The sequence below is a fragment of the Ptychodera flava genome, chromosome 5, assembly GCF_041260155.1.
Source record: "Ptychodera flava strain L36383 chromosome 5, AS_Pfla_20210202, whole genome shotgun sequence".
NCBI classification, from domain to species: Eukaryota; Metazoa; Hemichordata; class Enteropneusta; family Ptychoderidae; genus Ptychodera; species Ptychodera flava.
The window spans coordinates 47879785-47899394 of record NC_091932.1 but is presented as its reverse complement, the minus strand read 5'-3'; the positions used below and the strand labels follow the sequence as shown (position 1 = coordinate 47899394).

Genomic DNA, 19610 nt, shown 5'->3' with positions numbered 1-19610 from the left:
AACGAATGAAATTTCAGCACAAGGTAAAATGTGAAAGAAAATACGTAAAGGAAAATGACAGAAAGCATGAAGTTGATCAAGGTATATACCAGACATGTACAACAGACAGGAGACTGCTTGGAAGGAGTATACAAATCAGTTTATTTTTGTAACCGTGTATTGTGAAGATCGTTTCTGCAATGGAACTCATTCAACAAAATTTTACAGTTGGAGAAATCTCTGATATTAGTATGCTGGTAGTACCAAGATTCTCAGAAAATATATTAAGCGAAAGCATTTGATGGTTTTCATTTTTTCTCACCATTATTACTGATTTTGCTCCATCTTTCTATGCTCTATCGAAGGCTATTGTGCTGCAAAATACTGAATTCATGAAGCTGAGCTTAAATTTCAGCAAGGCATCGCAAATTGTAATATCTGCAACAAAAGCCATCATCACTTTTTCATTGTTATTGCTCCTGCCACAGAATGGGAAACCATGTGTCCCAGACCAAATTGGCAGGGAAACTGAGGAAACACTGGAGGCAATGCAGTTTTCTCGATTTCTCATCGTTTGTTGTAAACGTAATGTGAAGCAGGATCATAAGTATACACACTCTAATACTCCTGTGTATTTCCTGCAGGTTCTGCTGCTTAAAAACTCCAAGATGACCTGTGTAATGGTATATGCTGCCAGCATTTCTGTATGCTATGATTGCGTTAAATACATGGAAACCATATCTTGCAGGTATGACTTCTGTAAATCTTCTCTAGCAAACCATTTCCCGTGTTCTTGTTGAGTTCATGATTACTGTTAAGAGCTACAAGTATAAAAAATCAGTCACTAGTACAGCATTTTGAAACCACATATTTGTATCATGAAGAAGCCCAAATGCAACATACCACTAAAACCAGCTTCAACCAGACAACATGCATGTATAAAACAAAGTGTGCAGGCAGAAGAATGATACAGTTTGAAACAAAAAATTGGAATAAGCTTGTGTCAGGCTTGTAGCCAGTAGACCCTGTGTATGTTGCATACAATGGCAGTTATAACAATATACACTTCACATTTTGACTGTGATGGAGGAAGGCATGTGTTATCTACCTGCAAATTTTTTAAACTGAATTTTGATGGTTATGAAGAAAGTGTTTTATAATCGTCAGTCTTCATGAATCTTTCAGATTGATTTACGTTAGGGAGAGAGTTACATCAGACCAAAATCTGGTGGGAATGTAGTTGAACGAGAAATGGCAATAAAGTACATTTCATCTTGTGTTAAGTTTAAATGATCTACTTTTCAACACAGCTGAAGTTGTCCTGAATGAAGTTTATGGATCAATGTGGCAACCTAATGAAAAAAGAGGGCTTCTACTGATTGAGCTAGTTTCCCAATCAACCATGTGATTAGCAAATACAGTTTCCAAGTTACATATAGAGTAAGTACAGGTTTTTCAAATACACAGATTTCATTGTTAGAATTTGCATATGGGTTAATACATTGTTGCAGTTTATTCATGTAACAAATTCTGTGTTATAAGTTTGGATAAGCCAGTTTTCCAGCTATACATTAGGTTAAGGGGATACACTATTACACTCTACACATTGATTGAGTAAATTGCAAAATATAAACAAAACAGTGAAATGTTACATTGTTGCAGTTGATGTGTATGGCAAAATCTGTGTAAAAAGTTTGCTTCACGCTGAATAATCATCAAGAATCTGAGTAAGTGTAGGTTAGGTCCCCAATTAAAATTTGACCTGGCCTATAATCATGAGGATTATTTTAGCCTTTGCCAGGTGCTTGTCAAATTTTTTGTATCATCTCAACAAGAGTTTTGTTAACAATTCGCATGGTGAATACAGTCACAGTTGTAAATGTGGGAAATACAATATTACAATTTGTATACTATGTGGCAAATACAACACAACTTGTATGTGGTATAATTTTACAATTTTGCAAATACAATGTTGCAATTTGCACTGAATATGTCACAATTTGTACTGGATATGGCAAATACAATATAACAATTGTACAGGAAATGGCAAATACAATGTTACAATTTGTATACAATGTGGCAAATACAACATTTACAACATGTATGTGATATAATTTCAGTTTTACAATGTCCCTAATACAATGTTGCAATCTGTACTGGATATGGCAAATACAATATAACAATTGTACAGGAAATGGCAAATACAATGTTACAATTTGTATACAATGTGGCAAATACAACATTTACAACATGTATGTGATATAATTTCAGTGTTACAATTTGTACATGATACAGCAAATACAATGTTACAATTTGTACATGTGGCAAATACAGTGTTACATTTTGTACTGGATATGGCAAATACAGTGTAACAATTTGTATAGGATGTTGTGGATACTGTATTACAATTTGTAGAGAATGTACAGTGTTCTCATATACAAGCTGTTGATCTCTTGCAATGGACCTGCCGAATACCAGTCATCAGAAGGCCATTGTTGCTAATTTGTTTCACAGGTGAATGTGTCTTAGCCCAATCCAACTCCCCATACTTCATAGTAATATTTTGTTGTCCTGTTTCCTTCAGCCTTTCCACAATAGTGTTAGGTATTATTATGCAAAGGCACTACATATAATTGTTTGTTTTGATTTACATTGTTGCTGAACTTCAGACCAGAGCATGTGACTTGTTACCTCAGGTCAGTTGCTATTCTGATGATTCATACATAAATACATACAGAACCATAATTGGTTTGTACTGCCCCATCTTTTACTGAAAAATCTTTCCCATTATCACCTCTACACAGTGATTTTACCCACTATTCTCCTTGATCTGTACACTCTTAGATCACTTTTATTGAACTAAATCAAATTTCTTTGGTGCATAGAACAGCTTGGTCCACATTTCAAAAATCTGACAGCATTGTTTTGATGTTCATATCTGAGTGCACAAATCAGGGACTTGTAGGTAACCTCACTTATTGTGCTGTAGTGATATGAATAAAAACACTTTCCAAAATCATCTGCAATTTCATTTATTTTCTTTATCGCAGGATGCAAGTGTTTTCATGTTACAGTTCAAGCAGGAACATCACTGCAAGCATCACACACTGACTTCAAACATCCATCAAACAACAATGAATGAAGTCCCTTCTAGAGTTACATGGTTTTCTAATAACAATGCTTACACCCATAAGTTATTCGTAAACAGTCAAACCTGTGTGTACATGTAGAGGTCACCTGAGAAATAGAGAGTTACCTCTTTGTGGAGGTGACCTTTCTACAGAGGGATGGCTGTGGTATTACTTCCAGGGTAAATAATGCCCTTGATGGAAATATGGAAAATTATCTGTACAGTTGTACTTTCAGAAATAAATATCCCGATTCTGCTATAAAATCATTATATTCATTTCTGGAACAACATTCAAATGGAGATATAAGAAAAGTGAAAAGCAATCTGTCATTTTCAGTATCAATTATGTATACTATTCAATTAAAAATGTTTACCAATATGTACAAGTTTTCCCTGAAAGTAGGGCATTCACTGACCATGTAAGAGAGATGGCTGCATTTCAGAGGTCAGTAACATGTAAAGTCAAGCAGTACTGCCAGAACTAAGCACCATAGACGGGTGACCACCGAGGAAAGGTTTTTTTGTGTACATAGCATGTCAAATGTATTGATTTATCTCGACATACTGACTTGAAAATCATTTAGACCAACTTAGCAACTAAGTAAAGGACAACACATCTATAAGTTCAACTCAACTAAAGATCTAATTGGTAATCTCGTAGAGCAATCAAGGAATGTCTTTTGTTTCTCAAGATGCTTGTATATCAAAAACATCTTTCAATATTTCCTAATTGAAACTCTGGTATACATTTAATAATGACCAGTATTTAAATTTCATACTGATATACTTTGTCTTGAAAACCTACTTTAAGATAAGTTTACATTCATTTTCAAATGATTACATTCAATAATTAATACCATTTTTAATAACTTTATACTGATGGACATCTGAAATTTTACTTTCTACGTGTAACTATACTGGATGTATTTACAGAGAACACCACATAAACCCGTCAAGCCTTTTAGCAAAATGCCTAGTGAGACAGGGAGTCATTTGGCCAGATAACAAATAAATTGGCGATCAATTTCACTGGTTGGGTACAGCAATTGCAAACACTAAAATCAGTGGGTAATCTCATTCAGTGTCAATTGTGAATTATTCTTCATTGGATTCAGTTTATTTTCTAAGATACACCATGAGAGAAATGGTTTGTACCACTGTGCGATGTTTACACAGCCTGTAGTATCAGTATCAATGTTATGGCCAGAGTTGGGCTTCCTGTTGACTTTTGTATTACAATCGCTGTACAAGACCACTGAAGTTGACCGCCAATTTACTTGTTATCTGGCCAAATGACTCTCTGTTTTACAGGCATTTTGCTAAATGGCTTGACGGGTTAATGTGGCGTTCTCTGTAATAACGACTTGTATTTTAATGTTATACTGTTGTGCAATCTCTTGAAATTCTACTTGAAACTGTACTTTAAAATTATTGACATTTTAATATCAATCTGTTGAACATCTTGAAGTTCTTTCTTCTTGAAACTGTACTTTAAAATGGACACATTTGTTAATGACCAGTATTTTAATAAGTCCACGCTAGATGTAGTCGGAAAAGCGATTTGTTTTAATTCATACTCTCCTAAATCATCTTGAAATGCTACCCTAAACTGCACTTTAAAACATTGGATCTGTTTAATACTCCTACATCTGATGATTATTCATTTGATCCATCCCAGAATGGTGGATGTTAAATGATGTTCTCTTTGTTCTGCCGAGTTACTGTCATAGCTGTCTGATTTTTGGTCACATCAATATTGAGTTCACAAAATTTGATTCATCATTAAATTTTCGCAAATCTTTCATCAAAAAGTGGCAGAATTAATTGCTCTGTGTACAAAGTGAAGATACTGTAAATTTTTATGAAGAGATTACACATGTATTAAGTAAAGACTCTACAACCTTGCATTGTATTATGTGTTGTATATATTGAGAAAATTGTACAGTGAAAGTTCAAATTCTGTCATGATCAACAGTTTTTTAAATGGAATGCAATATGCTTGGAAAGGTTGATAATTTTCAAATCATTAAAACCATTTTCAAATGATTTGGTTCTGTGTCTTATTTTTTGTAGCCATGTGCAAGAGTGTCAGCTATAAACTATCAGTGTGAAATGAAAATTTTGTAGTAATTTATCCCAGATATAGATGTTGATAATTGTATGGTTGCGAGCAATGAGTTTAATCAAGCAAGCAATGTGGGCATTACGCAGAAGAACTGCCACAACTTATATGTTCCAAGTTATGTTGTTTAAAATATCTGCATAGACTTGTGTTCAACCTTCCATATATTTGCGCAATGTGGTAGATTTGGCCAAATTGAAGCTCAGTATTAGTTGAGAAAATGGTTACATTGGTACAGTATTACACTGGCTCCATTCCAATGTTAACTTTCTTGCAGCTTGGTAATTGATGGAATTGTGTATGGCACCAGCTCTTCGACTACACAATTGCAAGTTTGGGCTTTTTTTTGGGGGGGGGGGGGGGAGGTTGCAGTTGACTGCAGTGTCACCGCCTTTCTGACATACTTTGTAAGCAAAATTAAAACTTTATTAAAGTAAATAGGAATGCTGTCATGTGTATTAATACAACAATATCTAAAAACACCTTTGAATAAATGACAGTTATGCGAATTATAATAATGAAGAATGAAAAGTAGAACACTTTGGAGACATATTTGAACTCTCAAACTTTTACAATATCTTTTTGCCTACCACTTGTGGGGAGGAGGGGGCAGCTCATTCTGAAGCTTATTGAGTGAATTGCTTAGTTTTGTGAAAATTGATAATGTTATTTTTCCCATAGAGATAACGTGAGACAGGGATCGTGGCCATTTGAATTTCAAAATTGTAGGTAATTTGTTTCTCTTGTATTGAATTTTGCACGGTAACCTCAGATTTTGATTCTTGATTTTGAAGAAGAATATGGTTGGAAGTGTGCTTCAAGAAAGTGTGAGTAAAAGTCTAAGTCTTTCAATTTTGTGGTGTGAATTACCTTACCCAAATGTAAACATTGCAACTTCCACTCACATGATCTGACTTTAATGTGATGGGTGGAATGGCCACTCATACAAACAGAGGCAGTATTGCAAAAATTACAATTTTGATAATACTTTGCATCTATTCATATCTAGGCATTTCAACAAAGAAGATCTTCCCAGCACAATTAACCTTTTTATCAGGAGACTGAATTAAGGTTTAAAGTCAATTCATTGTTACTGCATAAGCAAAGTGTCTAAGTCACAGTGTAATGGATAAATTTGAAAGTAGTTCTTTGACTGAGATTAAAGTAATCTCTCATCTTCATCTTCAGTCTCTGTTCTTTTCCTAACAACCTGAACTTCATAATGACTTCAAAGTACAAACTCTTTGATACAGTTGTTGTATCTGTCTGCAACAAACATCTTCACTGGAACACTGTCAGTTATTATCAGTCCTCACGGGTAGTTCAATCCATCTTCTTTTCTATCAAGACGGCGTATGAATCTTCCACTGCTGTCAAATTTCTGAATGCGATGATTACAATCACTGATGTACACATATCTGTCTGGGTCAAGACATATGCCACATGGATAGTACAGCTGACCTTCCTTTTGTCCAGGGATTCCAAATTTGTACAGGAACTGATCATCTGCATTGAATACCTGGATACGATCATTATCACAATCTGCAACAACTAGTGTTCCTTGGTTGTCATGTACCATCATGCATGGTCCCTTAAATTCTCCATCCTCCAGACCATATTTACCAAATGATTTGATGTACTGGCCATCCTGTGTGTACTTCCTGATACAGTGTCCTTCCTTGTCAGTTTCATCTGCAAACTTTCCATCCCAGTCTGACACATAAACAGCGCCATCTAGTGGACTGATACTGATACCTCTTGGGTGTTTCAGTTCATTTTGTCCAAAGGTTGTGATGACTTTCCCATCCTCATCACTTACAACCACTTGTTTGTTGTTCAAATCTGTCATGAAGTATCTGTCATCAGCTGATACTGCTACATCTGTTGGAAGAAAGCTCTTCTCAAACTGTGTGTATTCAAAAGTTTTCTTCCAATTTCCATCCAAGTCAATAATTTGTATTCTGTCGTTATTGAAGTCAGTCACAACCAAATCTCCATTTTTTGTAATCGCCAAACCATGTGGTTGATCAAATTCTCCACTATTGTTGCCTTTCCTTCCCAGTGTTTTCACCAATCCTTTGATGACAGGAATTTCAAATGGTGATCCTGGTACTTCCTGATCTCCTATTGTCATGGCAACTTGATATTTACCATCCATGTCAGTGTTACCAGTCACAGTGTGTGTGCCATCTCTGTTGTCTGTCACATCAAGGTTTGTCTTTGATCCATCTGGTTTTGTCAATGTCACTTCCACTGCTTGTCTTGGAATCACTGGTTTTCCAGATCTATCCTTGGTTGTGATCTGTAGATTTATGGATTCACCTTTCAGCAGACACTTTGGAATGTTGTCAACTGTACACTGTGAGATACAGACATCAGATCTCAGCAATCCCAGGATTCCATCTGTTGTGATGTCATCAGAAGGGAAGAACTCTACCAATTCCTGTTCTATACTTGGTTTGGTATCTGTGGAAACCATCTTTACCATTTTTTCTATAACACTGGTACTTCTTGAGACAAGCTGAACTGTATTGCCATGGTGTATAAGTGCTTCAGTGTAACTACAAGTGCTGATAAGATTTTCATATTTCAACTCAAGGTCGCTGATGTCACTTTCAAGACCCTTGATCTGCAGACTACAGTTGGTGTCTAACCTTTCTATCAGCTTTCTTTCTTCTTTCTCTATCTTGTCAATGAGGGCGTCTCTCTGCTTCCTGACTTTCTGTTTGTTCACCATAAATTGTTCTGTCACTTTCTTACATGCATCCTTGACCTCTGCTCTGCTTTGGTCCACTTCTCTTGCTTTCACTTTCAACTTCTCAACCAGCACTGACAACTCCTTGTTGCATTCATCTGCCACTTCTTGAAGATATCGATGACTATGGTCAGGAATACGATGGTCAATGATGGTACACTCACTGCAAATGGGAATCCTACATGTATCACAGTAGTATTTCATCTCATTTTTTGGATGAACTTTGCAGTTTTCAGTTGCTTTTACACTTTGTCTTTTGCTTTTTCCTTTCTTGTATTCTTCTGCCGTCAACACTTCATGCGTGGCTGCTTGTTTCAGCTTCTTGTGAAATTTCTCACAGCACACATCACAGTAATACTGCTCACAATCCACACAAAACACTGAAGCTTCAGTTTCTTCACAAAACTCACACTTTCTTTCACTTTGGTCCGAGACCTCTCCTGTTCTCTTCATCACAACTTCTAACATTGAGTTCATGAAGAAATTATTGTCAAGACCAGCCACTCCATTACCAGGAAGTTGTACTGACTTCTGACAATTAGGACAGTTCAAAGTCCCTGTTTTGTTCACCAGTTTTTCCAGACAAAGTTGGCAGAAGGAATGGTGACACGGCAAAACTTTTGGATTTTGATATTGTTCCAGACAGATAGGACAAGTTAAAAAATCCTCACCGATTTCGTCGAGAATTTCTTCTGGTGTTGCTTGTGTAGGGGTCGCCATTGCTAGTTTTGCTTTTCACTCCGTATAGAGAGAGGCTGTCGACGTCTGCAGGTGATACAATGGCTGCTCTGACCTGAAGCGTAGCCCATATATTGTCACGTCACATGATACACAATTCGTAGAAAATCTTAACCCGACCCCATTCCCTCCCTAGCTGGCATGATCATACTTTAATGAACCGACCCATATGAATGACAGCATCTGAACGCTGAACCCTACATATACACAATGAACAACTCATTGTAGGCCTAAGGCTGCGTTCAAAAAAAAAACAAAAAAAAACCAACAGATAGGTGGGATTCGAAAATTTTCGGGGTAGTAGAGGGGGACTTGAAAGTTTTGCTCTACCTGTAGGGGAGACCTGAAAAGTTTTTGGTTCCCTTTTACTTTTTACATTTTCCGATTCCAAGGATGGAGGTAATTCAATGAAAAATGAATAACATTTTTATGTCATCCAATTGTTGTAATGTTAGTAATAATTAAACAAAATCTAGAACAATTTTGTCACACTTCATGAACTTTATCTCGATCTGAACATGTATGATTTTTCGTAAAACAAATCAAATGTATGGACCTGGTAACGGGGCAGAAGCTGCAACTGTTGATAATTTTTTTCAATATTTCTATACAATATATCAAATACAGTATCCCTCTCTCTGCCTACAGCAAGCTGAAACACACCATTCAGTTTGTCAACAAAGCCTGTCTATATAAATATGTATTGGGTGATAATTGAATTAGTGTCCAAACTGAAAGTCATTTAATCGTCAATGATATAAATGCACGGTAAACATACACATGCCGTTTTGGCAAGCTGAATGCTGCACAGTTAACATGCTGTAGAGAGTAGAACAAGAACACAGTCGTACAAACAGAACAAAAAAAATGAAAAAATGTGCGACTTATGGAATAATTTGTTTTTACCATATTTGCCATTTAAACCAAAGTTTCAGATTAAAACGTTTATTTTAAGGAATATTTCAACTTTCCAGTATTGTCAATTTTGAGCAGCATCTAAGTCACATATGTCTTGTACTTTTTGAAAAAATATTTTTTGGTTAGTCACTTTGATCAGTTTTTTACAATTTGGCAAAATGTAGCCAGGAATTCACAATTTGAATACTGTCTCATGATTGTCATTTTGTGCCTTAGGAGTATGGTTCTACAAACTGCTCGTAATAGGTAGTGTTGAACATCTGCTAGCAGAACTGCTCAATATACAAGTTTGTTTTTACTTTGCGTGCATTCCCAATAAATATGTAGCTATATGATATTGGGGGGACATAAAAAATATTGATCATATAGACGGGGAGATTAGAAATTTTTGAGGGTATTGAGGGGGATCTGAAAAAATACGATTTCAATGTCGATTCCTCCAGCCTCCCCCTTCACCGTTATTTGTGAACGCAGCCTAAATGATGATCCAACATGAAAGAACGATAGACGTCTATATGGAGTTTTGTCGAACGCACCGAAATTGCTTCTTTGAAAAATCTGTTTTAGTAAGCTTATGGATTTTTGTATGCAATAAAGTAGAGGTTCAGCTAGAAAACTACAGGCAGATTTCAGGACATGCCTGTAACAGGGTGTGTGCAGTACCTGTAACAGGCCCTGAGAAACAACTTCTGTTACAGGACCTGAAAAACTGGTCAGATTTCAGGGCTGTGTGGACAGGTCTGATTCAGGTCTGGTAGTACAGGACTGTACACAGTGTGAAAATTTCTGACTGTATCCAGTACTGTGAACACAGCACTGAAACATGGATGTATGCACATGACTGTGCCCAGTGCTGAGTTCACAGGGCTGTTACAGGACCTGAAAATTCGCTAGATTTCAGAGATGTATTCACAGGTCTGAATCAGAACCGGTAGAACATGACTGTATACAGAGCGAAAATTTCTGACTGTATCCAGTGCTGACTTTGACTTTGATAGTGGACATTTCCAGTAGGTTTACATGATTTGTTTATTTGAAAATTACCAAGATATTTATCGAAATTCCAATCAATATGATGTTCGTTTTTAAGCATTCTTCGGTGTGCTGTACAGATAATGCAATCATCATGTTCAGTACAATCAAATAGATCATTTCATAAGGAACTCACAACATTCACATTTGCACTCATCACACATTTTCAATGTTAAAAAACATCGACCATCAAAGGTATGGGGAACAATAATAAATATTTATTAAAATGTTGCAAATTACAAACTATAATCAAAATAACATCAGACTGGTAGAACCTTTCCAGCTCAGTGACGCTGGCGGCCAGACGCGTTCTCCAAACACTGTATGACCTGAAAAAACCGTGGTGGCGTGGGTTTTTCTTCTCTGATGAACTTGAGAATGAAATGGAAAATATTATGCAAACTACCAACAAAGGAAGGTCACATTGCTTCATGCATAATTGTAGAGATACCTAAAGGTAATAATCAGTGGTTATTACTATATGAACATGATGCGAAAGTTTATATACATTTATTAATCTTATGGAATTTCCTGTTTAAAGATGGACAATCGTTGAAATTGAAAGTAATGTCATTTCTCTAAATCGTTGTAATTATTATCAAAATGTGGAATAAAATATAGGGGTTGCCGTGTTTGTGAGATTCAAGACTATGAATTTTAACATTTATGAGAAAAAATGCCGAGTCAGCATTTTTTTTACTGATGCATTTTCCATGGACGAAATTCGATGCCGTTTGTCTCAAAATCAAGCGCGGTGATAGTATCATTTTTATTTGATGACAATTAATCTTTTTTTGACTGAGCTTTGTACAAAATTTCATGAAAATGACAATAGTAGAAGTTGCTTTTCCAACAATTTTCAATGTAATCCTATGGAAAGGGACAAATTCCATGCGCGCGTAAGGATCATGCATCCTCAGGCCTAATGTCTTTTAAAATACATTTTCTATAAACCCGACCGCAAGTTATGCCTTCATCAACTCCACTTGGTAACATTTTTTAAACACATTTTTTTAATGCCAACGGTCGATATTTGACGGCGACTGCGTGCGGATCACGAGATATCAATAAAAACATGTCATTTCCCGAGCGTATTTTTCACATCCCGAAGTTTTACGATCGTTTCTGATTATGATCCGAAATCCCCCGAAGGTTTGTTGTGGTGCTGATTGACGATATTCTAGGGAGTCCATAATAAGTTCGAACGACGCAATTTTACCTCCCACTGCGAAGACTTTATGCTTCACTTCAGGTAAGTTTTTTTTAAAACTTCTCCTTAGTATTGTCGTTTTCATTATTCTCAGTCAGTTCGATTATATTTTTAACCAATACCACATAGATATTAGTTTTTACGTGTAAAATATTAGCCACCCCTGATGACTACATTTTGTCGTCTGCCACACAGTTATGCGTGGTTCGATACGCGGCGGCCGCTATGTATCAACCGCACCACGGTCCCTCCACGGGACCGTGACCGCACGTATCTGTGCAAGTCACCTATGAGAATTCTGGTGGAATCAGCAAACTTGTTTTCCTTTTTTTTTTTTCTCTGAGTCTGTAAGACTCGGCTTTGCCCACGGGGCATGACCGATCACCGACGCGAGTGGTACTGCGGCGTACAGCAGCGTTAGCATAGACTGTTGCTGCGAATCCGTACGACGTAGCCTTTGCCACTTGGGTAGCTTGGTCATTGGAGTGGCTACTCCCCACTCCCAAAAGAACATGTCAAGGGGTGGCAGGGCTCGTTTTCGACGATGCTGAAGTTATTTTCATATTCGTTTTCGTATTCGTTTTCGTATTCGTATTCGTATTCGTATTGGAGTCACTGACAGAAAATGTTATTTTTAGTCCAGGTTTCAGGTATGAAACGTGCAATATACGATATTTACTGAGGTTTAAATATTGTGATAATTTGATTCGTAATTTCATCTGCCAAATTTGGTTAAATTTACATAAATTTGCATTTGTAGATTTTAAAGAATTTTGTTCACCTCATTTTATTTGAAAAAAACATACTTAAAAACGGTTGGGATCTGGTAGGCAGCATCTTCGCTTGCCATGTCTCTTGACCGGGCAGCTGGATGCACCCCGAAATCAGGTGGTCAGTGCCAAGTAATGGGACTCGTGAGAGCGGATGCAAAGGAGCTGCCCTGGACTGTACCATTGTTTTGCGGGGAGGGGCAGATTTTTGTGAGGCGCTGCAAAAACGGGTGACTGTTGAAAGCTATGATGAACGGGGGACTTGTCCAGGACAACCATCTAAATAAAAAAATGTGAAAACTGTTATATCCGGTCATCCTTTTGGGACTCACTTTAGAATACTGATATTCATTTACAATTTGTATTTCAAGTATTTTACTTCATTTTGACATGGCTCTACGTAGACCTGAAATAAATTTATAATAACAATACAATACAATACAATATTTACAAAACTCAGTGAGTGCGGTAAGGCAAAAATTACAAAATTGCAAGTTACGACAAGTTGTACGTGCTGCTACAGGGTAGAAAGTAACAGAAATCAATCACAATAGGTAGTTTAACTTCAGAGAAAAGATGTGAGCAATAATAACATAAAACCCGACCGACCGATAATTCATGTATTACATTCAATCAGGGCTCAAAGTAGCGACCATTTTCAGTCGCATAGGCGACCAAATTTTATGAGATTGCGACTGAATTTTTTTCAAGACATTTCTCCATACCGTATACGTGATCAAATTGTATTCGCTCAGTGTTCACGGAGCATTGTCCCGAAAGGCCGCGACCCCAAAATACGCATTGAATAAGCATAGCCGTTGAGCGGAGTTACTCAGAGGTTTGAGCGCGTTCTCTCCACTGCACAGCGCTGCCAATGTGTCTGCTGATGTTATCTTGAATGATCTGTCAAAATATCCCAATCCAATCAAGTATCAGAAGCAGTTTTAGTGCTGTCACATCATTTCAACTGAACCAATCATAATCCCAGCATAAAATGTCATCAAAATATAGCTGACAAGGGAAAACAAGCAACCAGTAACTGCAACATGTTTCATGCGTTCACGTGCGTAATGAATATTTGTGTTAGTGGCATGTGACCGGGTAGACCATTTCCGGAAATCGTCCTTTGGAAAGCAGATCAAAGCATCGATTTCATCAAGCTTGGACTAGATTAGCATGTTTCATAAAGGTTCTTGTTTTCAGCTAGATCTAGATAGCAAGCAACTTTGTTGAAATATCATGGCAAATCTGCCTGGTAGCGACTGCAATTATGTAGAACAGACCATGGATGTAAAAACTTCCATGAACAGACCATGGATGGGACTGTGGCGATGACCTCAATGACCCGAGCGAGTTCGATACACGCCACAAGTACCGCTGCGATATCACAGCTAGGATTCAATGCGCATATACGTTTGAGTTTTGTTCTCTTGCCTACAAAATATCTATCGAAAGTTGATAGCTGCTGCATTTCTATTCAGAGTTTTTGTTGAAAAAAGTAGCTATCTACGGCTAGCGGCTTAATTGGTCCCCCAAAATAGTACTGCTGAAAGTTTTTGGAGTGACCTGCAGAACGGAGTTGCAGAGCGGGGCAAACTGCGTAACACTAAAACTGGATCGCACAGTAACAAATGACGGAAACCGATTGAGCCAGTTGCGACAGCTACTAGACTAGCTGAAGCCTATTTATCATAGAATACAGGTGTTTCTCGATATTTCGCGATACAAATTAATTTCCATGCATTCTGGTGTATCTTATCACAACGCAAGTTGATTAACATGTTCTGGCAATGACAGTTGACGCAAACGCAAGGAAAGAAAAAGAGATGGGCCGTACTCAAGTAAAGACTCTGACAACAGCTCACACATTAATTTAATCTTTATTAGGGAAACAAATGTATCGATCGGGACATAGGCCTATGATGCCATTTTATTCATCTCGTTTTCCTTTGCGACAGCAGTCTAAATATAGCATGTCATATATATATAATTTTTAAGGTTTTCGTGACACTACAAAAGCCTCTGATATTTTCAAGGTCCAAGGTTTGCCCCTAAAATTTCGACTTACGGGCATGCGATAACGTTGAGCCCTGCATTCACTGTCGTTATGACGATCACTTTCTCAGAGATATCAGTTTAAAACAAGAAAATTACCTTTTAAGTTTACAACTCGTCAAATTGGCGGGTCAGCTAAATTTCCATTATCGATACTAATGATGTCAACAGAATGTTGAAGTTGGTTGTTGTGATAGAAGTTAATACGAAAACGAATACGAATACGAATACGAAAATGATGTTTGTTTAAAAAATCTTTCATCCAAAGACTACTGGCCCACAGGCGCTAATAGTTTGGTAGATTGCTAAATAGATCGATTTTCGGCTCGATCTATCGATCCCGTGGTCAGTATGCCCGCCACTGTAACCTAGTGAGTATTTTGGTTACAATGGCGCGCACATCGACTACGGGATCGATAGATCGAGCCGAAAATCGATCTATTCAACAGACTGCCCAGCTGAGGAGTGCCTGTTACTGGCCGTTTGTTTTTAAAATCTCTCCTCTAATGATAGCAACGATATCTTTCAATCTAGGGCCTAAAAAGATTGGATCTTTTTCAACTTACATTCTCAAATATTGAAGTATTGATATATTGTCATATAAAAAGCACTTTAACTTCTGTAAAGACAGAACTTTTATATAATACGTACGAAATTTGGACTAAAAATAAAAAATTTTGTCAGTGACTCCAATACGAATACGAAAACGAATACGAAAACGAATACGAAAATAACTTCAGCATCGTTCGTTTTCGCAGCAACGTAGACTCGTACTCCGTAGCTTATTTGACAATGGCCCCAGTGCCGAACGTTCCATGTTCGGAAGCTGAATTTAGGTGGGCCACTGGAATTCAAAGTTTTACTTTTTGAGGACACGTTCTTATCGATCTTAGACGTATTTCACACGTGCTTGCTTCATTTTAAGTAATTTTCACTGAAACTGTAAATGGAATCACTCCCACTGGTCTTGGGTTCATAGTTGTGCTGGTTTGTCCGATTTCCGCGTCTTGTAGCCTACGTGTACGGTAGATTGCGCCACAGGTTATCGTAACGTTGCTTGGATAGTCGTTCGAGGCGGGCGGCCGCAGGTCGCCGTTATACTTGGAAAAAACAAAGTTCCTCTATCTATGGATAGAGGGACTGTGGAAAAAAGAGACGGCGACCTGCGGCCGCCCGCCTCGAACGACTATCCAAGCAACGTTACGATAACCTAGTACCTGTGGATTGCGCTACGTGCCGACAACTTTTCACTATCATTTCAGTTCTCATGTACAAAGCCGCCTACTCAAGACGAGCAAAAGTAAATTTTAAAAAAGTAATATATACTTGTATTTCATGTATCGTATTATGCAACTAAGCTCCGTAAGGAAATTTTATTGCTCTTTTTTTGACATTTTTTGAAAGAACGATCACTATTCATATGATATTGCTGCCCTCCTTTGTGATGGCAAAATTACGTCATATTGCACATGCGCATTCCCGAGCATCCTCAACGATGAAGGATCGACCCATGCAGGACACCAGGACATACATCAGTCCGGGTCAGCTCCAAAATTGGAGACTTATTATGATAATGCATTCCGGCATTCAGCCAATCATCGACCAGATTACATCATTAATAAAGGACAGGTCACGCTGGGTCACAAATTACCCACCAAGTGTGATCGGCAGTTTTGGGCCGCTTATTAAGCCCCTGTCTTGTGAATTTCGACGAATTTCGACAGTCAACATAATCCACGTGTTCTGCAGAAGGTCATGTCCAACAAGGAGTCCGATTAGTGAACAAATATTCGAAATATGACGATTCATTTCTACCCCAGTTTATCGATTTCGCTCAAGTACCGAGAATCATTTTGTGGATGTTCGTCGTCTCTATTAGAAATACTGTTATAAAGGTTATTTGTGTAGGTACGCGTATAACATTTTGCAAGGAAGAAGAGCAATGTCAGAGCTTTAAATGATACTTGTTTTGTAGTTGTCAAACGCAGACTAAAAATGGTACGCGATTTTGAAAATGTGTTGACAGAGTGGCCACACAACTGTTCCCCATAATTTGTATCGCTGCCATCACCGATACAAATGGGGTATTCTGAACGATCTGTGTAGGTACACGATTTATATTTCGCAGGACTTCAAGCCAGAGTCTAGGAATCACAGCGATATATGGGGTTGGTTGTCTTAGCCAGAATAAAACTGGTACGCGCTTTTGAAATTGTGTTTTGACAGAGTGGCCACACAACTGTTCGACATTATGACAGAATACGGCGCGGGAGTTCGACACAGTATGGCGTACGTAACGAAGGACGCATGTGAAGGTTGCCAGGAAATACAATTTTTACTGATGGCGCGCTGGCCGCTGATTGGCTAATGAGAGTGGGGAATATTATGGTATAGCGCTCCAATTTTGGAGCTGACCCGGACTGTACATACTACATGTAATTAGTAGTACTTCTCGCTCATGACTGTCAGAGTAATTCCCAAGCGCCCCGCACTATGGCAAGCCAAACGTTACAATATTCTAGAAAAAACTGCTTTCTTTTTATACAAAACATTTTCTTTGTGCAAACACCTATTTTCGTTTTGTGAATATGCATTTTCTTTGTGTTATAACCCATTTTCTTTGCATGAAAAGCTATTTTCTTTGTGTAAAATCCATTTTCTTTGTGTAAAAACCCATTTCTTTGTATGAAAACCTATTTTCTTTGTCTAAAAACCCATTTTGTTCGTGTGAAAACCTATTTTCTTTATGCAAAAAAAACATTTTCTTTTAAAAAAAAACATTTTCTTTTTAAAAAAAAACATTTTCTTTTCGTACAAAACATTTTCTTTTTGCAAAAAACATTTTCTTTTTGTAAAACCTATTTTCTTTTTGTTCAAAACATTTTCTTTTTGTACAGACCTATTTTCTTTTTGTACAAACCTATTTTCTTGTTGCACAGCCTTCATTCATGTTGCAAAACGTATTTTTTTGTTGCACAACCTTCATTCATGTTGCAGAGCCCATCCTAGTATTCCAAAGCGACCATTCGTATTGGTCACGTGTCACATCTGTTTGTGCTTGTTCAACTCACGTCTCTCTTTAAAAATGTGTTATTTTTATTTGAAATATCTTCTTCTATATTAATAAAATAACATACGCAAGTTTGTAAAACTTTCATTCCTGTAAGTATAACCTATGCTTGTATTCCAAAACGGCCATTCGTATAGGGTCATGTAACCTTCGAACTATGGCATTTTGGTCAAAGGTTATTTGCAGACGCCACCAGTTATGTGCTATCTGTGTTACCGCAGTACTGGTCGGCTCTTCTATGCGCATCTTCGCTCGCCAAGGTCTCGTGTCAGGGCAGCTGGATGCTCTCCGATGAGGTTGTTATTGGGAGACGCTAGTCGAAGTAACGGACCCGTGCGAGCGGACGATGTGTTACGCGTGGTCAAGGTTTCGTGTGTTCCGTGCCACAGTGGATAGAGCCGGACTGTGTCCGTGCACACCGTTCGGTGCACGGTATAATTATTTCTTTTAGCGTCATTATTTAACTTTTTGCGATAATTTCGTCTCATCGCAGATGTTGAAGTCCAATGACTGTATCATTACGTTGAAAGAGATAGTTTCACAGTGGGACATGTCAGAAAGAAGGCTGTCTTCACGAGGCTTCGGCAGCATGATTATTGTTTTTTCAACCATGTCAGCGATTTGAGAAAGCCTATAGGAGGTGTGTGGTCGGCGTAACACGGTCCCTCCTCTTGTGGACCGTGGCAGTGGGACCGTGTCTTATACGACACTGTCATTTAATGCTCTGACCTCGCGTAGCAGAGCCGCTAGACTTACCAAAAGTCAGTGGGCTTGATAATGGCGTAATAGGGCCTAATATAAAATACATTCCAGCAAAATTTGTCTTGATTTAATTTTACGTGAGAAGTGCCATTGCGTAAAGCTGCGTTCACAAATAATGGGGGGGGGGGGGGGGGGGGGGGAGGAACCGCGATTGAAATCTTTTTCAGTCTCCTCAATATCCTCATAAAAAAATTTCAAGTCCCCTCATCTGCATGTATATGGTCAGAATTGTTCAAGTCCGCCTCAAATTATCATCTAGCCGTATATTTATTAGGGATGTACGCCCAGACAAAATAAACATTTGCGCAGTTCCGCTCGCTGATGCTCGACACCGCCTGATATGAGCAGTTTGTAGAGCCATATTCCTATGGCAAGTGTAAATTGATTCATTTTCGAATGCATTAGGGAGTGGACTTTTGGATTTATCAATCTAGGCTGACCTGAGTTACTCTAACACTGGCCAGGTCAATGACACCTGAAGAGCACACAAGAGAGAGGCAAACTGTGAATTCCTGGCTACATTTTGCCAAATTATGAAAATACTGAGCACAGGGACCTACCCAGTGACCGATTTTTTTTTCAAAAGTACCAAACATGTATGACTGAGATGCTACTTAAAAAAGTTGTATGAAATCGACAATACTGGAAGGTTAAAATACTACATCAAATTAACGATTTCATCTCTGAAATTTTGGATGTGATAATGGCGAATTTGGTAAAAATGATTCCATTTAGTCACACATCTTTTCATTTAAATTAAAGTCTTTACTTTTCAAAGTTTTACTTTTGTCATTGTACGATGAGAATGTGAAACTTTCATTCACAGCATGAACTTGCAATGAATGGTTTTATATTGCTTTACGCGAATTCATGAAAAACAATTACTTTTCATCGTACATTTGTAAAAAGTCAAGCATGGTGACCCATCTTTTTCTTTAGTATTTTATTATTCTAGTATGCCAGAATTCAAAAATCTTTGATAAATAAGGACCCAGTCAAAGTCGTCATAAAGTATCGTCCAGTTGGAATACTTAAACGATACTAGATGATAGTATCGGATAGTATCGAT

At 37.7% G+C, this 19610-nt stretch overlaps 1 protein-coding gene and 2 long non-coding RNA genes across 3 annotated transcripts in view; 2 read left to right on the top strand and 1 right to left on the bottom strand.

The window, feature by feature from the left end:
• The first annotated feature begins 524 nt into the window (after positions 1-524).
• On the top strand, positions 525-5155 carry LOC139134161 (uncharacterized). The gene is made up of 3 exons (XR_011552742.1): positions 525-727; positions 1290-1419; positions 3030-5155. It is a non-coding gene; the product is annotated as an uncharacterized lncRNA (long non-coding RNA).
• A 1388-nt stretch (positions 5156-6543) lies between these two features.
• Positions 6544-8706, bottom strand: LOC139133788 (tripartite motif-containing protein 2-like). Its single transcript, XM_070700554.1, has one exon. It carries the CDS (start codon positions 8704-8706, stop codon positions 6544-6546), a length of 2163 nt encoding a protein of 720 aa, XP_070556655.1.
• A 2987-nt stretch (positions 8707-11693) lies between these two features.
• The window catches only part of LOC139134158 (uncharacterized), a 37804-nt gene continuing 29887 nt past the window's right edge, over positions 11694-19610 (top strand). The window contains exon 1 of the long non-coding RNA XR_011552739.1: positions 11694-11926. This is a non-coding gene — a long non-coding RNA (uncharacterized lncRNA). The remainder of the gene's footprint in view (positions 11927-19610) is intronic.